Source organism: Charadrius vociferus, unplaced genomic scaffold (assembly GCF_000708025.1).
Source record: "Charadrius vociferus isolate BGI_N301 unplaced genomic scaffold, ASM70802v2 scaffold655, whole genome shotgun sequence".
Taxonomy (NCBI): Eukaryota; Metazoa; Chordata; class Aves; order Charadriiformes; family Charadriidae; genus Charadrius; species Charadrius vociferus.
The window spans coordinates 36,216-53,123 of record NW_009648330.1 but is presented as its reverse complement, the minus strand read 5'-3'; the positions used below and the strand labels follow the sequence as shown (position 1 = coordinate 53,123).

General features: G+C 36.8%; 1 protein-coding gene across 1 annotated transcript in view; it reads left to right on the top strand.

The window, feature by feature from the left end:
* POLR3A (polymerase (RNA) III (DNA directed) polypeptide A, 155kDa) overlaps window positions 1-16,262 on the top strand; it is a 33,605-nt gene extending 17,343 nt beyond the window's left edge. Inside the window, exons 19-30 of the mRNA XM_009884553.1 lie at window positions 1,605-1,775; window positions 2,575-2,688; window positions 7,545-7,631; window positions 7,717-7,799; window positions 8,382-8,552; window positions 9,157-9,250; window positions 9,362-9,454; window positions 9,908-10,072; window positions 10,755-10,919; window positions 11,251-11,382; window positions 12,726-12,858; window positions 16,097-16,262. Coding sequence (XP_009882855.1) covers window positions 1,605-1,775; window positions 2,575-2,688; window positions 7,545-7,631; window positions 7,717-7,799; window positions 8,382-8,552; window positions 9,157-9,250; window positions 9,362-9,454; window positions 9,908-10,072; window positions 10,755-10,919; window positions 11,251-11,382; window positions 12,726-12,858; window positions 16,097-16,245 — 1,557 coding nt within the window. The 3' untranslated portion in view covers window positions 16,246-16,262. The remainder of the gene's footprint in view (window positions 1-1,604; window positions 1,776-2,574; window positions 2,689-7,544; window positions 7,632-7,716; window positions 7,800-8,381; window positions 8,553-9,156; window positions 9,251-9,361; window positions 9,455-9,907; window positions 10,073-10,754; window positions 10,920-11,250; window positions 11,383-12,725; window positions 12,859-16,096) is intronic.
* The last annotated feature ends 646 nt before the right edge of the window (window positions 16,263-16,908 follow it).

The window sequence follows — 16,908 nt, the reverse complement described above, 5'->3', positions numbered from 1 at the left end:
TGTGCATGTTAAGGCGAGGGGTGGGGGAGAAGTGTGTATGGTGGGGGTGTGTGTGTGTTTTTATTGTAACAGAGAGTAATTTATGCTGTGAAATACATGACTCCGCTCCAGTAGACGTGAGGTTTATAAACCAGACCTCAGGCAGTGGTACAGTAACATGTTTGTATTAAGCTGTTTCCTCTTGAATATGTGTGATAAAAGCATTTGTTCTATGGAATTATTTAGGACTATTTTCTCTGTAGTGTGTGTCCCAAAAACCCACCTGAATGATGGAAAATTTGTCCATACTTTATAACATAGATTTGAGTTGAGTGCTTTTTCAGATACAGTATTTCAACAATGAGAAACAGAAAACACAAATCTTGGTTTGGGTTATTTAAAAAAAAAGATTTTTCTGGATGACAGAAATATGGCTAAAGCTCCCTTTCAGTACCTGTCCTCTTTAGGTAACAAGCCCCTCGGCCATATAAACTTGCACTTCAGGTTCTGTAATGTATTAGTGTCTTTGGCTTTATCTCCTGTGAAAACCCATATCCCTCCAACAAAGCTTCTTGCTATTATGAGCAGTCTTAAGACTTCAGTGAAAATATTTTAGTAGTATATTAACTATATATACAGGCAGTAGAGAAGATCATTTGGAACTAGGGACACATTCAGAGATATGCAAGTAACCCTACAAAGACTGAAATCATTTCCTGTTGGAATGGGTGACTAATTAGACCATTTGTCTCCCAAACTCACAGAATGATGTTTGCAAGTATGTTAGTATATACAAACATATGTAAATAAAATAAGCAACCTGCAAAATATTTTTCCTTATCAACTTTCAGTCTACACGAATAAATTGTAGCACTTGGACTTGGAATTTAAAAAAAAATAAAATCTTAACATTCATTTCATCTTAGCATTTTCCTTCTCAGTGAAAAGAAATTACCAATTTATATTCTTTAGTGAGCTGATTTACTTTGATAGAACATCATCTTCCAAGTAGAAACGTTTTTAACCACTAGTGCTGCATAGCACGCCTTTTTTATTTGTGGAGGCAGAGGAAGGAAGATGTCAGTAAGGGGATTTCCCAATACAATGTATGAATGTTAAGAGAAGCAGCTAACACTGGTAGAAAAATAGCACCTCCTGGCTTTGACTGATGAGCTTTTTGCTTTTGTCAGTGAAAATAATCATTGACTGGTTTTGCTTCCATACGTGAAAACTGTTATTATCCCTTGAGAAATAAACCTGATTGGAAGAATATGAATATTCTGTCAAAAAAACCCCAAAACCAAACAAATGCGCAACAGATTCCTCAGACTATAATAGATTCTTGCAGCTTAGTGTTACGTTTCTGATATGATGGAATTTCTAAATGCAGAGAATTGTGTTGTTGCTTTAAATTTTACTATTGTTGGCTTTCATGTTCTAGAGAAGGTATAGTAAAGCTCTAGGGATAATGTATGACTTAAAATAGGTTTTCATGCCTGCTAATCACACTGTCAGATTTATTTTCTGAGACCAGTTTCTATACTTCGTGTAATCCAAATCAATAGCTATTTTTAAAAAGATCCCATTTACTTTCCTTGCACTTTTTTCTTTTTTGTCCCCTTCAGAGGCGGCTGGTAAAATCACTTGAAGATCTTTGCTCGCAGTATGATTTGACAGTCAGAAGTTCTACTGGTGATATTATACAGTTTATTTATGGAGGAGATGGCTTGGATCCTGCGGCCATGGAAGGGAAGGATGAACCCCTGGAATTCAAGCGAGTTCTAGACAATATCAGAGTAAGGAGTATTGAAATCTTTGTTGGAAATGTGAAAAGACTATTAAGCCTGTAGCAGGAAATAATAAATTCTGGGGAGAATTGTTTCAGTTGAAGAATTTATTTTTAAATTACCTTTTTGAGTGGTCCTGGTCAGTCTTTCAGCATGTGTATGCTAAGAGTTACAGATATTTTTTACATTAGAACAGAGCAACTAGGACCAAACTGTGTATAAGCTGTGAAAAATACAATTTTCTTCTGTGTTTAGACATAGTTCTAGGGCCTAATACCCAACTCACTAGACAAATTACTACTGGCTTAGTTGGGTACTGGATTGAACTTACTACACAAAGTAATTCCTTATTAAATCAAGACACACACGTTCGTTGTGTTGAACTGCTGCTTAGGTCAGAGGCCTGATGTCTTGTTGAATAGCTCTGGACGTACTGTGATGTTTGAAGAATGGTATTGTTAGGTTTTGGTTTTGTGGTTGGTTGGTTTGTTGGTTGTTGCCCACCCCCACTCTAGAGATAAAAAGCTTTTGCTGAAATGACTGTTCACAAGTCTGTAATGCGAGTGTAATAAATTGACAAAATTAGAAATATGTGTGTGTATACCTTCAGATTTACGTAAGTAAATGGAAGTGTATGTGAACCTTCTCTTCACAATAGTCTGGTATTACGTAGTAAAAAAAAAAAAAAACAACCCAAAAAATAATGAATGTTGTTAGTCAATTGGATGTATCTGTATTCTGTGTCTTTACAGTGAAGTTTTTGTGCATATGTTTTATGTGAAGAAGTAATTTTTTTTTTCTTCTTAAGGCTGTATATCCATGCCGAAGTGAACCAGCCCTTAGTAAAAATGAACTGGTGTTAACATCTGAGTCCATCATGAAGAAGAATGAATTTCTTTGCTGCAGAGACAGTTTTCTGCAGGTAATTATCTCACTTCCTTATCACACTGTAATTAACTTTTCCTTATAAATCAAGGAAATTAAATAAATGCTCTGATGCTCTGTAGGAGCAATGGCTGAATTTTATGCATTAGTAGCAGGAGTAGTAGTTTGTAATATACTTTGTAGTAGTAGTAGTTTGTAATATAGTAATATATTTCTGTACATTTAGGGGACAGGGAGGTAGGGTTAGCAAGTTTAATTCTTACTGTGGTAGTCGTTCACATTCACCACAGGAACTCTAGAAATGAGAGAAATATCTAGTGATTTTCAAGTAGAAGGTGCCACTGATCTGAGATATCTTGCTGGAATTTCTATCTATAGCAAGATGGTATAGTAGTTATGTGCTTCCCGTGGGATGTCATAAATGAAATAATACTTACTGACTCTATGTAAGAAACCACTAGGACTGAGTGTCATACTCCCATTACGCATATGTTTTGATATTATCAACTTTCTGAATAACTGTTTTTACTTGTTCATTTGTTTTCCTGTGATAGAAACACCAACTATACGCTTACATGTATATTTACCTTGCTTTCCTGTGATACTAACCCAGCAAAAAACTTCTGTCATATGAAGTGCTTTGCTGGACAGGGCTTATCTTCTGGGGAGTGCTTACATGTCTTTTAAGGATGAGTGAATGTTCACATGACTGCTTGCACTTTGAATGGTAGAAGTCTATTTGTTTGAAAGAGCATTAAGCAATTTTAATACTTCTAAGAGCAGCCACACTTAAGACTACTTTGGGCGGCAGTGATAAAAACTGTAGAATTAAGCTGCCTCTGGACACATAAAGCTGTTAGCTTGATGAACCTTCTGATTACTGGCAGTGATGAGAACAACATGAGTTTAATGACCTGCTTTTGAAGGATTTCATTTTAATAGATCAGAGTACTTCAGAGCAGAAGGTGGCAAAACTAGTAAGCAGTTGTTTATAGACCTGATATGCAATTCTATTGCTAGAGCAGAGTTGAAAAAATAATTATATCTATACTTGAAATACACTGTAAATCTTAACTGCATCTCTGAAGGAAAAAATATGCATTATACTAATAGCAAAGTTTGGAGATGAAGCTCTTCTTTGAGGTGTATATCTCTTTAATCATATCAGGAAAATCTAAATAATTGCTATTAATTTCAGAAGCACAGATATAGCTACATCACCTTAATGGTAATTAGTTTAACTTAAGTTTTTTAATTTTTAGATATTGTTACATTTTCTTCTTTCCTTTTCTTTTTTTTTTCTGTTCATCCTTGAAGACATTAACAGAGACAGGTTATGAAAAGTATAATGAGGTAATTGTAGCATGTGTGTGCACTGTGTGAGCATTAATGTTAGTGCTTTTTAGCTAAAGGTGTGTGTATAGTGCTAGAGTAACTGATTAGCATATATACATTACTGCTTGTTAAATTATAATGTAGATGTTTGTCACAATAATTTACTCAATTCCTTTTTAATGGTGAAAATCATGACCCATGATTTAATACCCATGGTTACATTTGAGGAAGCTTTATTTTAGTTACATGTCTTTCCTTTCTAAAGCTCATTCTTTCAACCTTTAGGGATATTAGCATGGATTTTCTGATGTTTTCCCATCCCTTCCTTCACTTTTCCCTTCCAGAACAGAGAGATTTCTTGTCGCTGTTATTTTACCAGGAGATTCCTGTAATGGGCTTATCTGCTCTTGTCCATACTGTTTGTATGTCTAAATAGCCTTTTCCAAACAGACTAGCATTCATTCTGCCCGCACTGGGCTCTCACTAGAGGGAGTTCAACTGATGGAAAAGCAGGTTGTTGGCTGGCACGGTTTCAGTTGTGTTAATATTTTTGACTTATTTGAGTATATTAAGATATGGTTGAAGGGAAATTTTAGTTTTCTTCTTATTGAAATTGATAAAATCTTTAGAAACCCTCACAATGAAAAAAAAATATCCTTTTTCTATGTTTTTTTTTGGAGATGACAGAATATGAGTACTAGGGAGTGTGGTGCAAACATGGAAAAGGCTCAGCACACAGCCAGTCGGTGCTGGCATATGTAGAGCTAACCTAATGGGTCTGCCTGGACTTGAATAGATTATTATTGAACTATGTGGAATTGTCTATTCTGCTGTATTTCAGTGGGCTTCTTAATTGCGAGTATTCTTACACTAGCAGTGCGTCACGTATTTAAGTTATCCATTCTAGGTTAAGCGCTGGGAAACATGGCACAAACACCTGGGTGAGAAGGCTTTAGACCCTGGACTACTAGTTTGACTAAACGTTAGCTCTGTAGGAGCTGACAAGGCCCACATTGAGCCAGAGCTTACTGATATAGTTTGGTGCCTTTTTGTTAAACAAGTCCAGGCTTAAAAGACTTAACAGGTTTAGACTATGTGGAAGAACCAATGGTTCTTGAGCTCCCTCTGGAAGTTACATAGATGTGCTCATAAAGGACAGTGTTGCACTGAAGATAACTCCATAGAGACAGACAGGCTCAGCAAAGAGTGATCTGCATTTTATTTCTTTTTGTAGCATAAATTAATCCAAAGTTTGGATAAACTGCCAGCAGATAGTTAAAAGTTGAGAGGGACAAGTAATTTCCTTTTTTAGTTCTTGTGCGTGAATAAAACTTCTGACAAAGAAAAATAAATCTCTTCAGAGATTTATTTTTTATTTCTCACCTTTCGTTTTTGGGTCTAGTGCATGGAAATAATGTATCATTTGAGTACCTTGTTTTTACAATTCAGAATGATACATAATAATTTAGTATGTTGGAGCTTATTTTGTTTCGGTTTTGTTGGTTTTTGTTCTTCTTGTTTTGTTTTTTCTTAAGTATTTTGGTACTTGGGGACTGTCAAAGAGGCAAAGTTGTCAATAAATAGTTTCCCATTGTGCTGTTTGCAGTCCCATGCTGTTTTGGTCTTAGGTCTGCCCTTTTGTGGACTTTCTCCATATGACCACATGACTAAACCTTCAGCCACTATGACAGCTTCTTTTGAGGAGGAGTTGGTGGTGGTGTGGTTGTTATTACCGTCCCTGGGTTTCATGTGAGTAGGGGAAAATTTAAAAAAACTTAGTCTTCAGTGTTCTGGAGGGAGAAGTTAGTATTACACCTTCTGCCTTCATCCCCTTTCACTGCTCCCTTCCTGCCCCTCCACAAAAGAAGCACCTTTCAAGATAGAATAATTTTTAAAGTTTCTCCGTAATGTTTTCTTTTTCTCTAGATCAAATGTTCTGGGTCGTTCTGCAAGTCCTGCAATATTCCTGGTTTTCTATGCACTCATAGTAAAAAGATTAATTTTTCTAATACCACGTTATTACTAAACACTTACTTTAGGAAATAAAATATCATTTTTATGCAAAGATTTCAGCATCAAAAACCTTTAAAATGGCCAAATATTTCATTTGTTAGTTAATATGACTTACTGCAGGGCAAAAGGGGCAGAAATGTGTGAACGTATCCTGTTGTCATCCAAGCGAGGAAAGAACTTGAAGCATCCATTGTAGCAGCCCACTTCTGTTGTTAGTTTTTTCATTTGAACTTTGTTCTAGTATTCACAGAAAATAAAGTGGTGTCTGAAAATACCTTGAATACCAGCAAAAATGTTGTTATTTTGAGAATCTGGGGATTTTGTTAGGATGTAATAGAAGTGTTTGTTTTGATAATGGTTTATGAATTCATTTCTTCTTAAAAAAAAAAAAAAAAAAAAAAGGAAAAGGCGGTCACTCATATATTTACTGAATTTTGTAAGTAATTTCCAGTGCCCAGCTGGTGTGGTGTTCGGAAGAAATCTGGTACTGAGTGAAGAAGAGTTGATGTAATATAATAGTCATCCTGGTTGTCAGGGCTGACAATGAGGAAAGGGTTTAAAAGAACTCTAAAAATCAAACTATTTGCTCCTCCACCGAGGCTTTCTTAAATCACTGTTGAAGTAGATGGGAAGGATTTCCTCTTGCTTTTTCTTTATGTTTTGGTTTTGATAACTCTGTGTTATGGTAATGACTTGCATTGAGTCCACTTTTATGGAAGAGTTTAATTGTGGACCTCTTATTTCATGACTTACAGTGTACATATCTATATCCAAGGCATAATGCCTGAGTATTGTTTCATAGAAAAGTTTTTCTGACGTTGTTTCAATTAATGTTCCAGTAAAGACAGCTAGAACTACTTCTGGGTAAACCTGCTAAGAGAGTGAAAGGCTTAGCTGCTACTACTACATGTTAAATGCAATTATCTGCAAGACCTTTCTACAGAACAGAGAAGTTATTTGAGCTATGCCAGGTAGAGACGGATGTATATGTATCAATTTTGAGGTTTTTTTCCCCCCAGATAAAGTACACCTTGAATCTCTGAGATCTATCCAGTAGGTGTCCTTTATATACTTCCTCTGTTGACACAGTCTTTCCACGTTTACTTATTTTGAATAATGAGAAATGAGTGAAAATATGTTTGTGTCAGCATACACAGAAAATAAGAACTTTGAGATATTTTTTATTATTATTATTATTATTTTGATGGTAGAAACCGTTTCATTAAGTAATGGGTAGGAAGGAAGGATCAACCAAGGTCAAATCTCTTAAATTTTTAGTGTGTGCTCAGGAAGGATGCTTTTATTCAGTGTGGACCATATTCCTCATGTACTGCTACTAGTTTGTGGTTACAGAAGAGTGAATCTGGTTTGCTAAATTCTAATGTACGTGTGTGTCTAAGTTTTGATGTTCCTCTCTTCATATTTTGCATTGTAAATTTATTATTGTAAACATTCCGTTGGGAGATCTAAGCAAATAACTTATTGCTGAAGACTTCAATATGAGAGACCATCTCTTTGCTTACTGTTGGTTTAATGTAATTTCAGGAAATTAAAAAATTCATCAAAGGTGTTTCTGAGAAGATAAAAAAAACTCGAGACAAGTATGGCATTAATGACAATGGCACAACAGAGGTAAATAGTTTCAAGTGGGTAATTATGTAATTATTTGAAATCTTCATAAGCTATTGCTTTTCCAACTGCTCTATTCTCTTTTCAGCCACGAGTTTTATATCAGTTGGATAGGATTACTCCAACACAATTAGAGAAGTTTCTAGAGACTTGTAGGGACAAATACATGAGGTAAGTGTTTAGCCTGGTACTTTCTTTCAATTTATCTCCGCCCAGCCCCAATTCAGTACTTACTGCTTTGTTTGCAGTCTAGGAGTGTGTTTTGCTATTTTTACTGTATGAATGTTGGTTCTGTTGTGAATGCAATAGAAATAAAGATATAAATAGTTGGCCCCAATGACATAAACATTGCAAGACAAAGGTAGAATGCCAAAAAAAAGGTATTGCCACCTACAGGTGGGCTTGTTAAAGCAGACGTGTTCCCTTCCTTCCCATCTTGCAGGAGATTGTTCCAAACCTCCAAAGAGTCCATGCAAAATAATGTCTGAATAGATCAGTTTCAAATCCATATGAATCTTGGTGGTCGTTCTTGATCTACACAGTCTGTGAAGAGTTATGTCACACTTTGTGCTATCATGTCTTGAGTATTGGTGACCTTTTAATTTCTCTCCTATTAGTTTATTAAAAAAAAAAAACCAAAACAACCTTCTCATATATCTACCAGAATAGTTTCTGTCTTAACTTGCTTAGGATTTTATGCCTTTTTGAGTTCTATGTCTTCTCTATTTTTTTATGAGAGAATTTGTTTATCAGGGCACAGATGGAGCCTGGTTCCGCAGTAGGAGCTCTTTGTGCACAGAGCATTGGTGAGCCTGGCACACAGATGACTCTGAAGACTTTCCATTTTGCTGGCGTTGCTTCAATGAACATTACTTTGGGTGTACCAAGGATCAAAGAAATCATTAATGCTTCAAAGGCTATTAGGTACTAACGTTGTTTTCTTTTGGTTTTTTCCCTTTGCCTAAGTAAAATCTGATGGATAAATTTGCAATATGCGGTAGCATTTCCCCATTTCCTGTAATATACTAGACAACATGGAATCCATGGAACACCCGAATAAGAAAAGTGTAATGTCTTTCCAACTAAGTGATACTTAAGACCAGAGAAGAGATAAGTTTTATTTTTCTGAAAATCAAATGAGGTAAAGTGGTTACATATTAAGTTTAGTATTCCATTAGGTGTCTCTCCTATATTATGAAACTTTCTGGTGCTTAGCAGCAGTTGAAGCGTAGCTATACCTAGGTATCCATGAAGCCACACTTAAATAATACTAGACTACTGTACACCATGAAAATAGTCACTGGTTGTTGTGTTATAACCTCTGGTGTGTGGGTTTGTTTTTACCAGCCTGAAGTACACGAACAATAAGTTTCTTAAATGTCCCTGAGGAAGCTGAAGGCCTCTTTATGTTATTAAATGCTTCTCTAGATGATGAGATAGGTTCCGTAAGGCAAGCTGTAGTTTTGCTGTCTGTAATCTAGCTGAGCAATTTCCTAGCTGTTTTTTCTTGTGTGTTTATTCTTTGTAGCACCCCTATTATAACAGCACAGTTGGACAAAGATGATGATCCTGATTTTGCCCGTCTGGTTAAAGGAAGAATTGAGAAAACTTTATTAGGAGAGGTATGAAAAATTATATTATTGCGCATGCTTTAAATGTAAACTCTAGCCAATTGCTATAGGGCATTTTAACCATTTTCACATAACTAACTGTTTCATCGTTATCTCTTAAAGATTTCAGAATATATTGAGGAAGTGTTTCTTCCAGATGATTGTTTCATCCTAGTGAAGCTGTCTTTAGAGCGCATTAGACTACTAAGATTAGAGGTGAGTTGTTCAGTTCTTACGCAGAGTGTGCCTTTGGTAAGTTTCAAAGGGTCTCTTAACCCTGTCTCAGAAACAGAAATCAGACCGGTGGAAGTTAAAAAAAGAAAGTGAACAAAGGTTGTCCTCTGGCTACATTACATCTGGATTTTGTTTTTCCCTTTTTCTTCCCTTACAAAGTACATAATTTTTCCTTTTTCTGGAAGTGAGAGAACATGCATTCATTTCTTCGTGTCTTGCTTAATACAAAGATGCCATTTCTGTCCGTTAGTTAATGTATTGGCCAGTACCCTCAGCACAGGGTAGTATTTCATGCAATTCATGAGAGTAACAATTTTTGTTTATTTTTCTACTTTCTGCTTTTTTATATTCTGTTGAAAGACTGCTGCATGTATTTGAGCAGATCTGTATATGTTGAGAGATACCCTGATGTTTGCTGGCTGACTTTTGCCACAGGTGAATGCAGAGACTGTGCGCTACTCTATTTGCATATCTAAACTCCGAGTAAAGCCTGGGGATGTTGCTGTCCATGGAGAAGCAGTTGTATGTGTGACCCCTCGTGAAAATAGCAAGAGTTCAATGTATTATGTATTGCAGTCCCTGAAGGAAGAACTACCAAAGGTAAAAACAAAGGCGCTTTCATGCTTTTGTGGGAGGTAATCGGTAATAACAATTTGGGGTCCTATGGTAGGAAGACAAAATAATTCTATTCATTATTGACAGTGAAGACAGTCTGAGTACATAGCTCTTAGATTGCGATGCTACTGCTTTACGGGTGAAACTAAGCCTATGTAACTAATCTTTATAAATAAAACTGAAGCCTCCGTACTTTCCTTAGAATATTTACTGCAGCATTCCGAGTGCAGCATTTGTATGAAATAGTTCTGTCTTTTTCCAGCTGCATCTAGAATTGAACCACAGGACAGTATCTGGCATTTTTGCAGCTTTCTGTGAGGAGGCTGTCTACTTTGGATTGTAAAAATATTGATGAGTACATTTTTTTTTTCGGGCAGGACGCCCTTTCGGTTGTGTGGATCTATCACCATCGAGAGACTCAGATCTGAGTGTGAGAATATCTGGCATAGAATGTAAAATGTAGATTGTGAGTAAGGTTTATAGTACAGTGTGAATGTCACATTTGCAGTAGTGTATTTAAGAGCAGGAAATCTTATTTCATATGTATTTTAATTAAGTATTTACTCCAAAGACTGGAGGTAAATAGGTTTGAATGCTGATAAGGGTTACCCTTTTATACTGCATTACTGTACGCATCAAAGTTACTAGTTTTTTTTCTTTTGTGAAGGTTGTAGTGCAAGGTATACCAGAGGTTTCCCGAGCTGTCATTCATATTGATGAACAAAGTGGAAAGGAAAAATATAAACTTCTAGTTGAAGGTGATAATCTGCGAGCTGTTATGGCTACTCATGGAGTGAAAGGAACAAAAACGTCCTCTAACAACACTTACGAGGTAATGTTCAAATGGGTACTGTGGGGTTTTCCCCGTAGTATCTTTATTGTAAGCGCTTGTTTGTGCTCAAATGCAGCAGTTTATATCTAATCAAGCCGGCGTTCACAAATAGTTGTCAGAATGCATTAACGCAGAATGTTAAACACAAGAGAATAATTCGACTGGCAGCACTGTTCTCTTCAAAGAAGCTTTTTCTGTACTTTTTTAATGGAGAAACGCAAAAGGGTAGTAATGGAAATGAAGTATTATCTGACATCAGATGGCATTTGTTTCAGGAATATACTTGCTCCAAGCATTTGGTCCTTCATTAATCTAACATAATCTTGTGTAGGTAGAGAAGACACTAGGAATTGAAGCTGCTCGGACAACCATTATCAACGAGATTCAGTATACAATGGTGAACCATGGTATGAGCATTGACAGGAGACATGTGATGTTGCTGTCTGATCTAATGACTTACAAGGTTTGTACTATTGCTTTTTCTAAATGTTACATTGGCCTGTTTATACAAATTACTTTTACCATGTTTGAGAAGGATGGATGAGCTAGGGAGATGGAAATCAGTTGTAGGTTTAAAGAATTGTAGGTTATACTGACCAAATACTGTTGTTTGTATATCAAACAAAATGCTTAATTAGTCTGCTTCTTGGGGCGGAGGGGGCAGGGAGAAGGTCTAGTTTGACTGCAAACAAGTTGTTATAATGAGTAGGGAATCATAATTTCATAGTGGAAAAAGGAATCCTAAAAATTGTGTTATGAAAATCAACTGTTTGGGTAACCATGCGTGCAATTTAAGGCTTGCTGTGCAGAAAACCACATGGGGTGTGGTGCATAGCAGCTGCGCTGTATATAAGAGTAAAAGGGTACAGACGTCACAAATAGAATCAGGTTACACATCAAGTATGAACAGCCATCCAGAACTTGCTAGTAGAAAATCCTCTGTCTGTTCTTTATTGATTGCCTTTCTCTCCTTCACATCCAATGTGGTTTTTAGATTTGAGTACACTTAGTGAAGTGAGACTTACCACTTTGCCTGCCAGAGCGCAAGGGTTTAATTTGGGTGAAATGCATGAAGGAGTTCTGACTTCTCCCAATACTGTAGGGCTTTATTGTACTGAGCTGCAGCAGTCCCCAGGGCTGGCTGCGTGGAGCTGCAACACAATAGTGGAAAAGGGCATCAGAGTGCAGTGTTTTACACTTGTTGGGCTCCTAGCATGCATTCCTTTGTCTGTAGTTTTGACTTGTGCTTCTGTGCACAGTGTGTTATAATCGGGATGTTTGTTTGAAACAGAGGCAGAAATAAAACAAGTTAGTCTTAAAAGCTAATTACTTTTTTTTCTTGAGAGTGAAAAAATGAACATTTAACATCTTCTGTAATCTGGCAGCTGAAATCAGATTTATCAGTAGACGATAGGCAGTAGCTTCAGACAGCTGAAGTCTGTAGCTCAGCAACTAGTTTATAATTAACATGGCCATGTTTCTTTCAATCTTTAGAATATTCTTGCTTAAAAAAATAATAATCTACTAACCATTTGTAACAGCTTCTGTTATGTATGAATAATCACTTTGTTTTATTTAAATATTGATTACTAACAAACTATTAACCTTCAGGATGTTTAACATGAGGCAGTGTGGTATGATGATGCTATATTGTAGACAGTAACCTTTTCACCTACTATTTGTTTCATGTGGTTGTTAGAATAAAAACTGTTTCTCATGTTCACCTGATTTTGCTTCTTTAGCAAACATAATTGACCTCCAGCCACTATTGTGATAGCCTGTCTTTGGGTTTTTCCATCAATCAAGGGTGAAGTGCTGGGCATTACTAGGTTTGGACTGGCAAAAATGAAGGAAAGTGTGTTGATGCTGGCTTCTTTTGAAAAGACTGCAGACCATCTCTTTGATGCTGCCTACTTTGGACAGAAGGATTCTGTTTGTGGTACGTACTGCAGATTCTCTTGCAGTTTGTGGTCCTTACCGAGCATCTGTAAACCTCTTCAAAGCATTGGATTTTTGCCCCTGTTATGCTTTCTGTTCGGCCTACATGTCAAAAACTTCACACCTGAGGCTGATCTATACTTCCTGATCCTAGAAGTTTGGGTGTTTCTCTACTTCTCATCTCAATCAGCGATCTTTAAGTCAGTTGGACATTTGTGGTAAAGTTTCTTAAGGTAGACTTTTAGTAATTTGGTTTTACTTCTCACCACGTAGCTTGGTGAAACACCAGGAAATTTGTCCCACTATCAGTAGTTCTGTTTTTTCAATTGTGAAAGTTTGTATCTTCAGCACATAGACCTGATTAAGGCATCTAGTGCCACATTCAGTATTTAGGTTTCGTTTTCATTCCTACTGAAAAGTAGGAAGACATATATCTCGGATAGCATAGGTGAATATCATAATGATTGCTTATGCGATTTGTCAGTTGTATCTAGAAATAAATAGAAAGGCAAAATTCTTGACTTCTTCGGATATTTCTGATTGAAATAGATATAAATTACGTGTTGGGTTTTTTTTTTAACATGAGAAGCCCTGTTTATCAGTACTCCATTCATTAACAAAACAAAGATCCTTGTCCTGAGAAATTTCTTTTTAAATGTATCTGTTCTTCAGTTTTAAAACAAAGCTCATTAACGTCCACTGAATCATCTTCTCACTGAATTTATGAAAGAATCTGATAAGAATTTAAAAATATAAGTGAACATGCACACAAGTGCATGCATGCACACATATACACAGCCAAACAGAAAATTCAAATAGATGAGTGTTGTCATTCTGTTTGTCTCTTAATTTTACATTTCTGCCATGTACTCTAATATTTGGAATTAAAACAATTTTTCTTTTTTTTAAACTTCTTTGCCCCCATTCCATTCCTCCCAGATTTTGTTGTCCTTTAGGCTAATAAATACATTTTGGAATGATTTGTTAACAAGTCTCTATCTAGTAGGTTAAACAGAGAACAGGTGAAGTCAAGCAAGTTTTACCCTCTTCATCATCTGTTTGTGTAAGGTCTACCATCCTGGAGCTGTAACTGCTCATTTGGAATTTCTGGGTGTTAATGAAGTATAAAAATATGAATGTATTATGTTAAGGTTTACTAGTTTGCATGTATTTCTAGGTGGTCTTCGAAAGTGTAGTCAATTTCAACCAGTGCTTGTTGGACAGTATATTTTTTGAATAGGTGGAATCTTAGAAACCTTTGTATTACTAGTTTGTATTTTAAGAACTCGGCTGCTTTCTGGCTGTCCAGCACTCCATGTGAGTGGGATTGTCTTTTTTTGTCTTTTTTTTTTTTTTTTTTTTTTTTTTTTTAAATATTTGCCCGTGATTCTGTCAAAGAATCTATGGGAGACTGATTCTGTCCTGGACAGTAAGGAAAAGAAAATGTTTTCTCAAAGTCCTCCCTGTGCTGGTAAAATCTTGTTTTGAATAATGTAGAAACCAAAGATCTTTTCATGTTGCCTTCTATATAAATGTTTTAGTTCAAATAAGGAAATGGAATGGACAAAACAGAAAATTGTTGTCTGTCTTCCAAAACTGAAAAGATGATACTGGCTTGCTTGTATAAAAAAGTGCTGTGCAGCTGCCTGACCTGGCCATCACTAGTTATCTCTTTGAATTGCTATGAAAACACTCGCACACTCATGGTTTTGCATCTCCAGAGCAGGAAAGAATTATAAACATTGCCAAGAAAAATGAGTATGTACCCAAAATCAACTATAGGTGCTGAACTGAATGGTATCTCTAATCAGTGCTGCTCCTGAATGTGTGGGTGTAGTTTTAGACCATGTGGCCTTTGAATCCCTTTTGTCTTGTAAAATGCTTTTTGTCCCCCTTGACAAAATGGGGAAGAGCTGATTCTTGCTTTACATAAAGACAAGCATTTTCTTCGGAGGATTGCTGATGACACTTTTCATTGGGCAGAGTGGGTTCAAACGAGAGCAGAAGGGAGTACATCCAGTTCCAGCAGGATCCACTGTAGAAGCAGAATCAGCAGGCAGTGCTGCTATTTGCAAGCCACTGCTTGGAGATACAGTCAGTTTACCTTTCCGTCCCCTTCCCAAGGTGTAGCCAACAGCACTCTCATTTCTAAATTAAGAGTGGCAACTGACAGCTACAGGTCACTGTTGCGATACTCATTTATGAGGAGGTGGTCTGGAAGGGAAGTGTCAAGAATATACTCCACAATAAGAGCAGTATGACTGGCTTCATCTCTGTCTAGCTTCTTCCAGCTGACAGCGAGAGCAGCAGTTCATAGCTGTCAGCCAGATGATTACATTCGCAATAGATTCTATTGGTTGTGTTACAAGACATTGCACCAGAGAAGACTTGGATGGTCATTAGAGCGGAGTGTGCTGCCACCATCAACGTCATTATCTTCACCCGTCCGCAGCGGTTGCCGTTGGCCCCTACTATACGTTAATCTGAGCAGATATAGGACATACACTTGGTTGTTACAGTGGCATGTTCTGTCTGAACATTTTCTGCTATATGTGGCTCCTGTCAGATGCTGCAAACTATTGCTTTGTCTGTGAGGTAGGGAGGAAGGGCTCCTGGTTGTACATATGTAAGTATTGCAAGGCAAAAAGGATTCCCAAAATCCAAATGCAATTTCCATGGTTCAGAAGTTGTCTCAGCTTGAAAGGTTATCATGCAAAACCAGGTTAGGTTTATTTTGTTAGGCATTAGAGAGGTATTTCCTTTATCAATTGTAACTTGTGTGCTGTAGGGGCTGTACAAAGTAGTGATATGCCTCTTTGACTGGGAAGCTGCAGGGGTTTGGGCAAACTTGGTCACATTTGCCTGAAGTCTTAGCACTGAGTCAGGGAATGAATATGAAGTAACGTTGCCTTGCATCTTCTGCTATTGGCACTGAGTGGAATGTGTCTTCTCTGAAAACAAACCTTTTGAAGCTCTTCCATTGCTAGAGAAGGTGTTTAGGTTAGGCTGAATTTTTCCTAACCATGTAGAATTAAGGTAGCACCAATTAAGTAACATACTGATCTGATGACTGTAACATTTAATTTATCTTGTGAAGAGGCCTTGGTCTTTACATGTGTGGTTCAAGGAGATTTGATAGGCAATGCATACAGAATGGGCAAATGAAAATAGTTTTGTAAATCCATACTCTTGAGATGTTGAACATGTTTTGATATTTATTTCCCCCCCCTCTCCCCCAGGTGTTTCTGAGTGCATCATCATGGGAATTCCGATGAATATTGGAACAGGACTCTTTAAACTGTTGCACAAAGCAGACAAAGAATCAACCCCTCCTAGGAGGCCTCTGATATTTGATAATAATGAATTTCATATTCCCATTGTTACATAGCACTTGGACATAATGCACTACAGCAAAACAAGGAATAGCAAGAAAACATAATTTAATTAAGAAACACGCATTATCAGTTCTGTGTGTCTTAACAACGGGGAATTGGTAAGTGAAATACTATCAGAAGGATTGGCCAATTATTTACCAGCTGTTAGTACCGACCCTGAAAGGAGCGGTTTCTCTGTACCAAAGAGTGGAAGTAAATTTAAAGTAAATTTTGGCTGATAAAATTTTCTTTTTCATGTGCTAGAATTAGACCTTTGTGTTAATGTTAATGTGTGGAAGTTGTTAGTAACTCAGTGTTAGACACATGTAATCAGATTTGATTTAAACAAAACAACACAAACCTGCAGGAGTTCTGTGAGCTTGCACGGAGTCCATTTGGAAATGACCTTTCAACAGGAGCTGCAGAGGTCAGTCTAGCTCTTAAGAACAGAGACTTCAGACTGCCTGAACTGAGTCCCTGATTGATTCATGCTGAGTTAAACTTCAGGAGTGCTGTTAAAATTGTTTGAAGTGTTTGCTCTTTGCTTGCATTTTTTATTGTTTTTTCATTTATCCCAAGGGATTATGCAGTAAATGGTTTTTCTCCCCAGGATTCTGCTTTGGGGTGTACCTACAAGAAGCTGCAGATTGTAAAGCTATTAGTAAATTCTGAGAAGA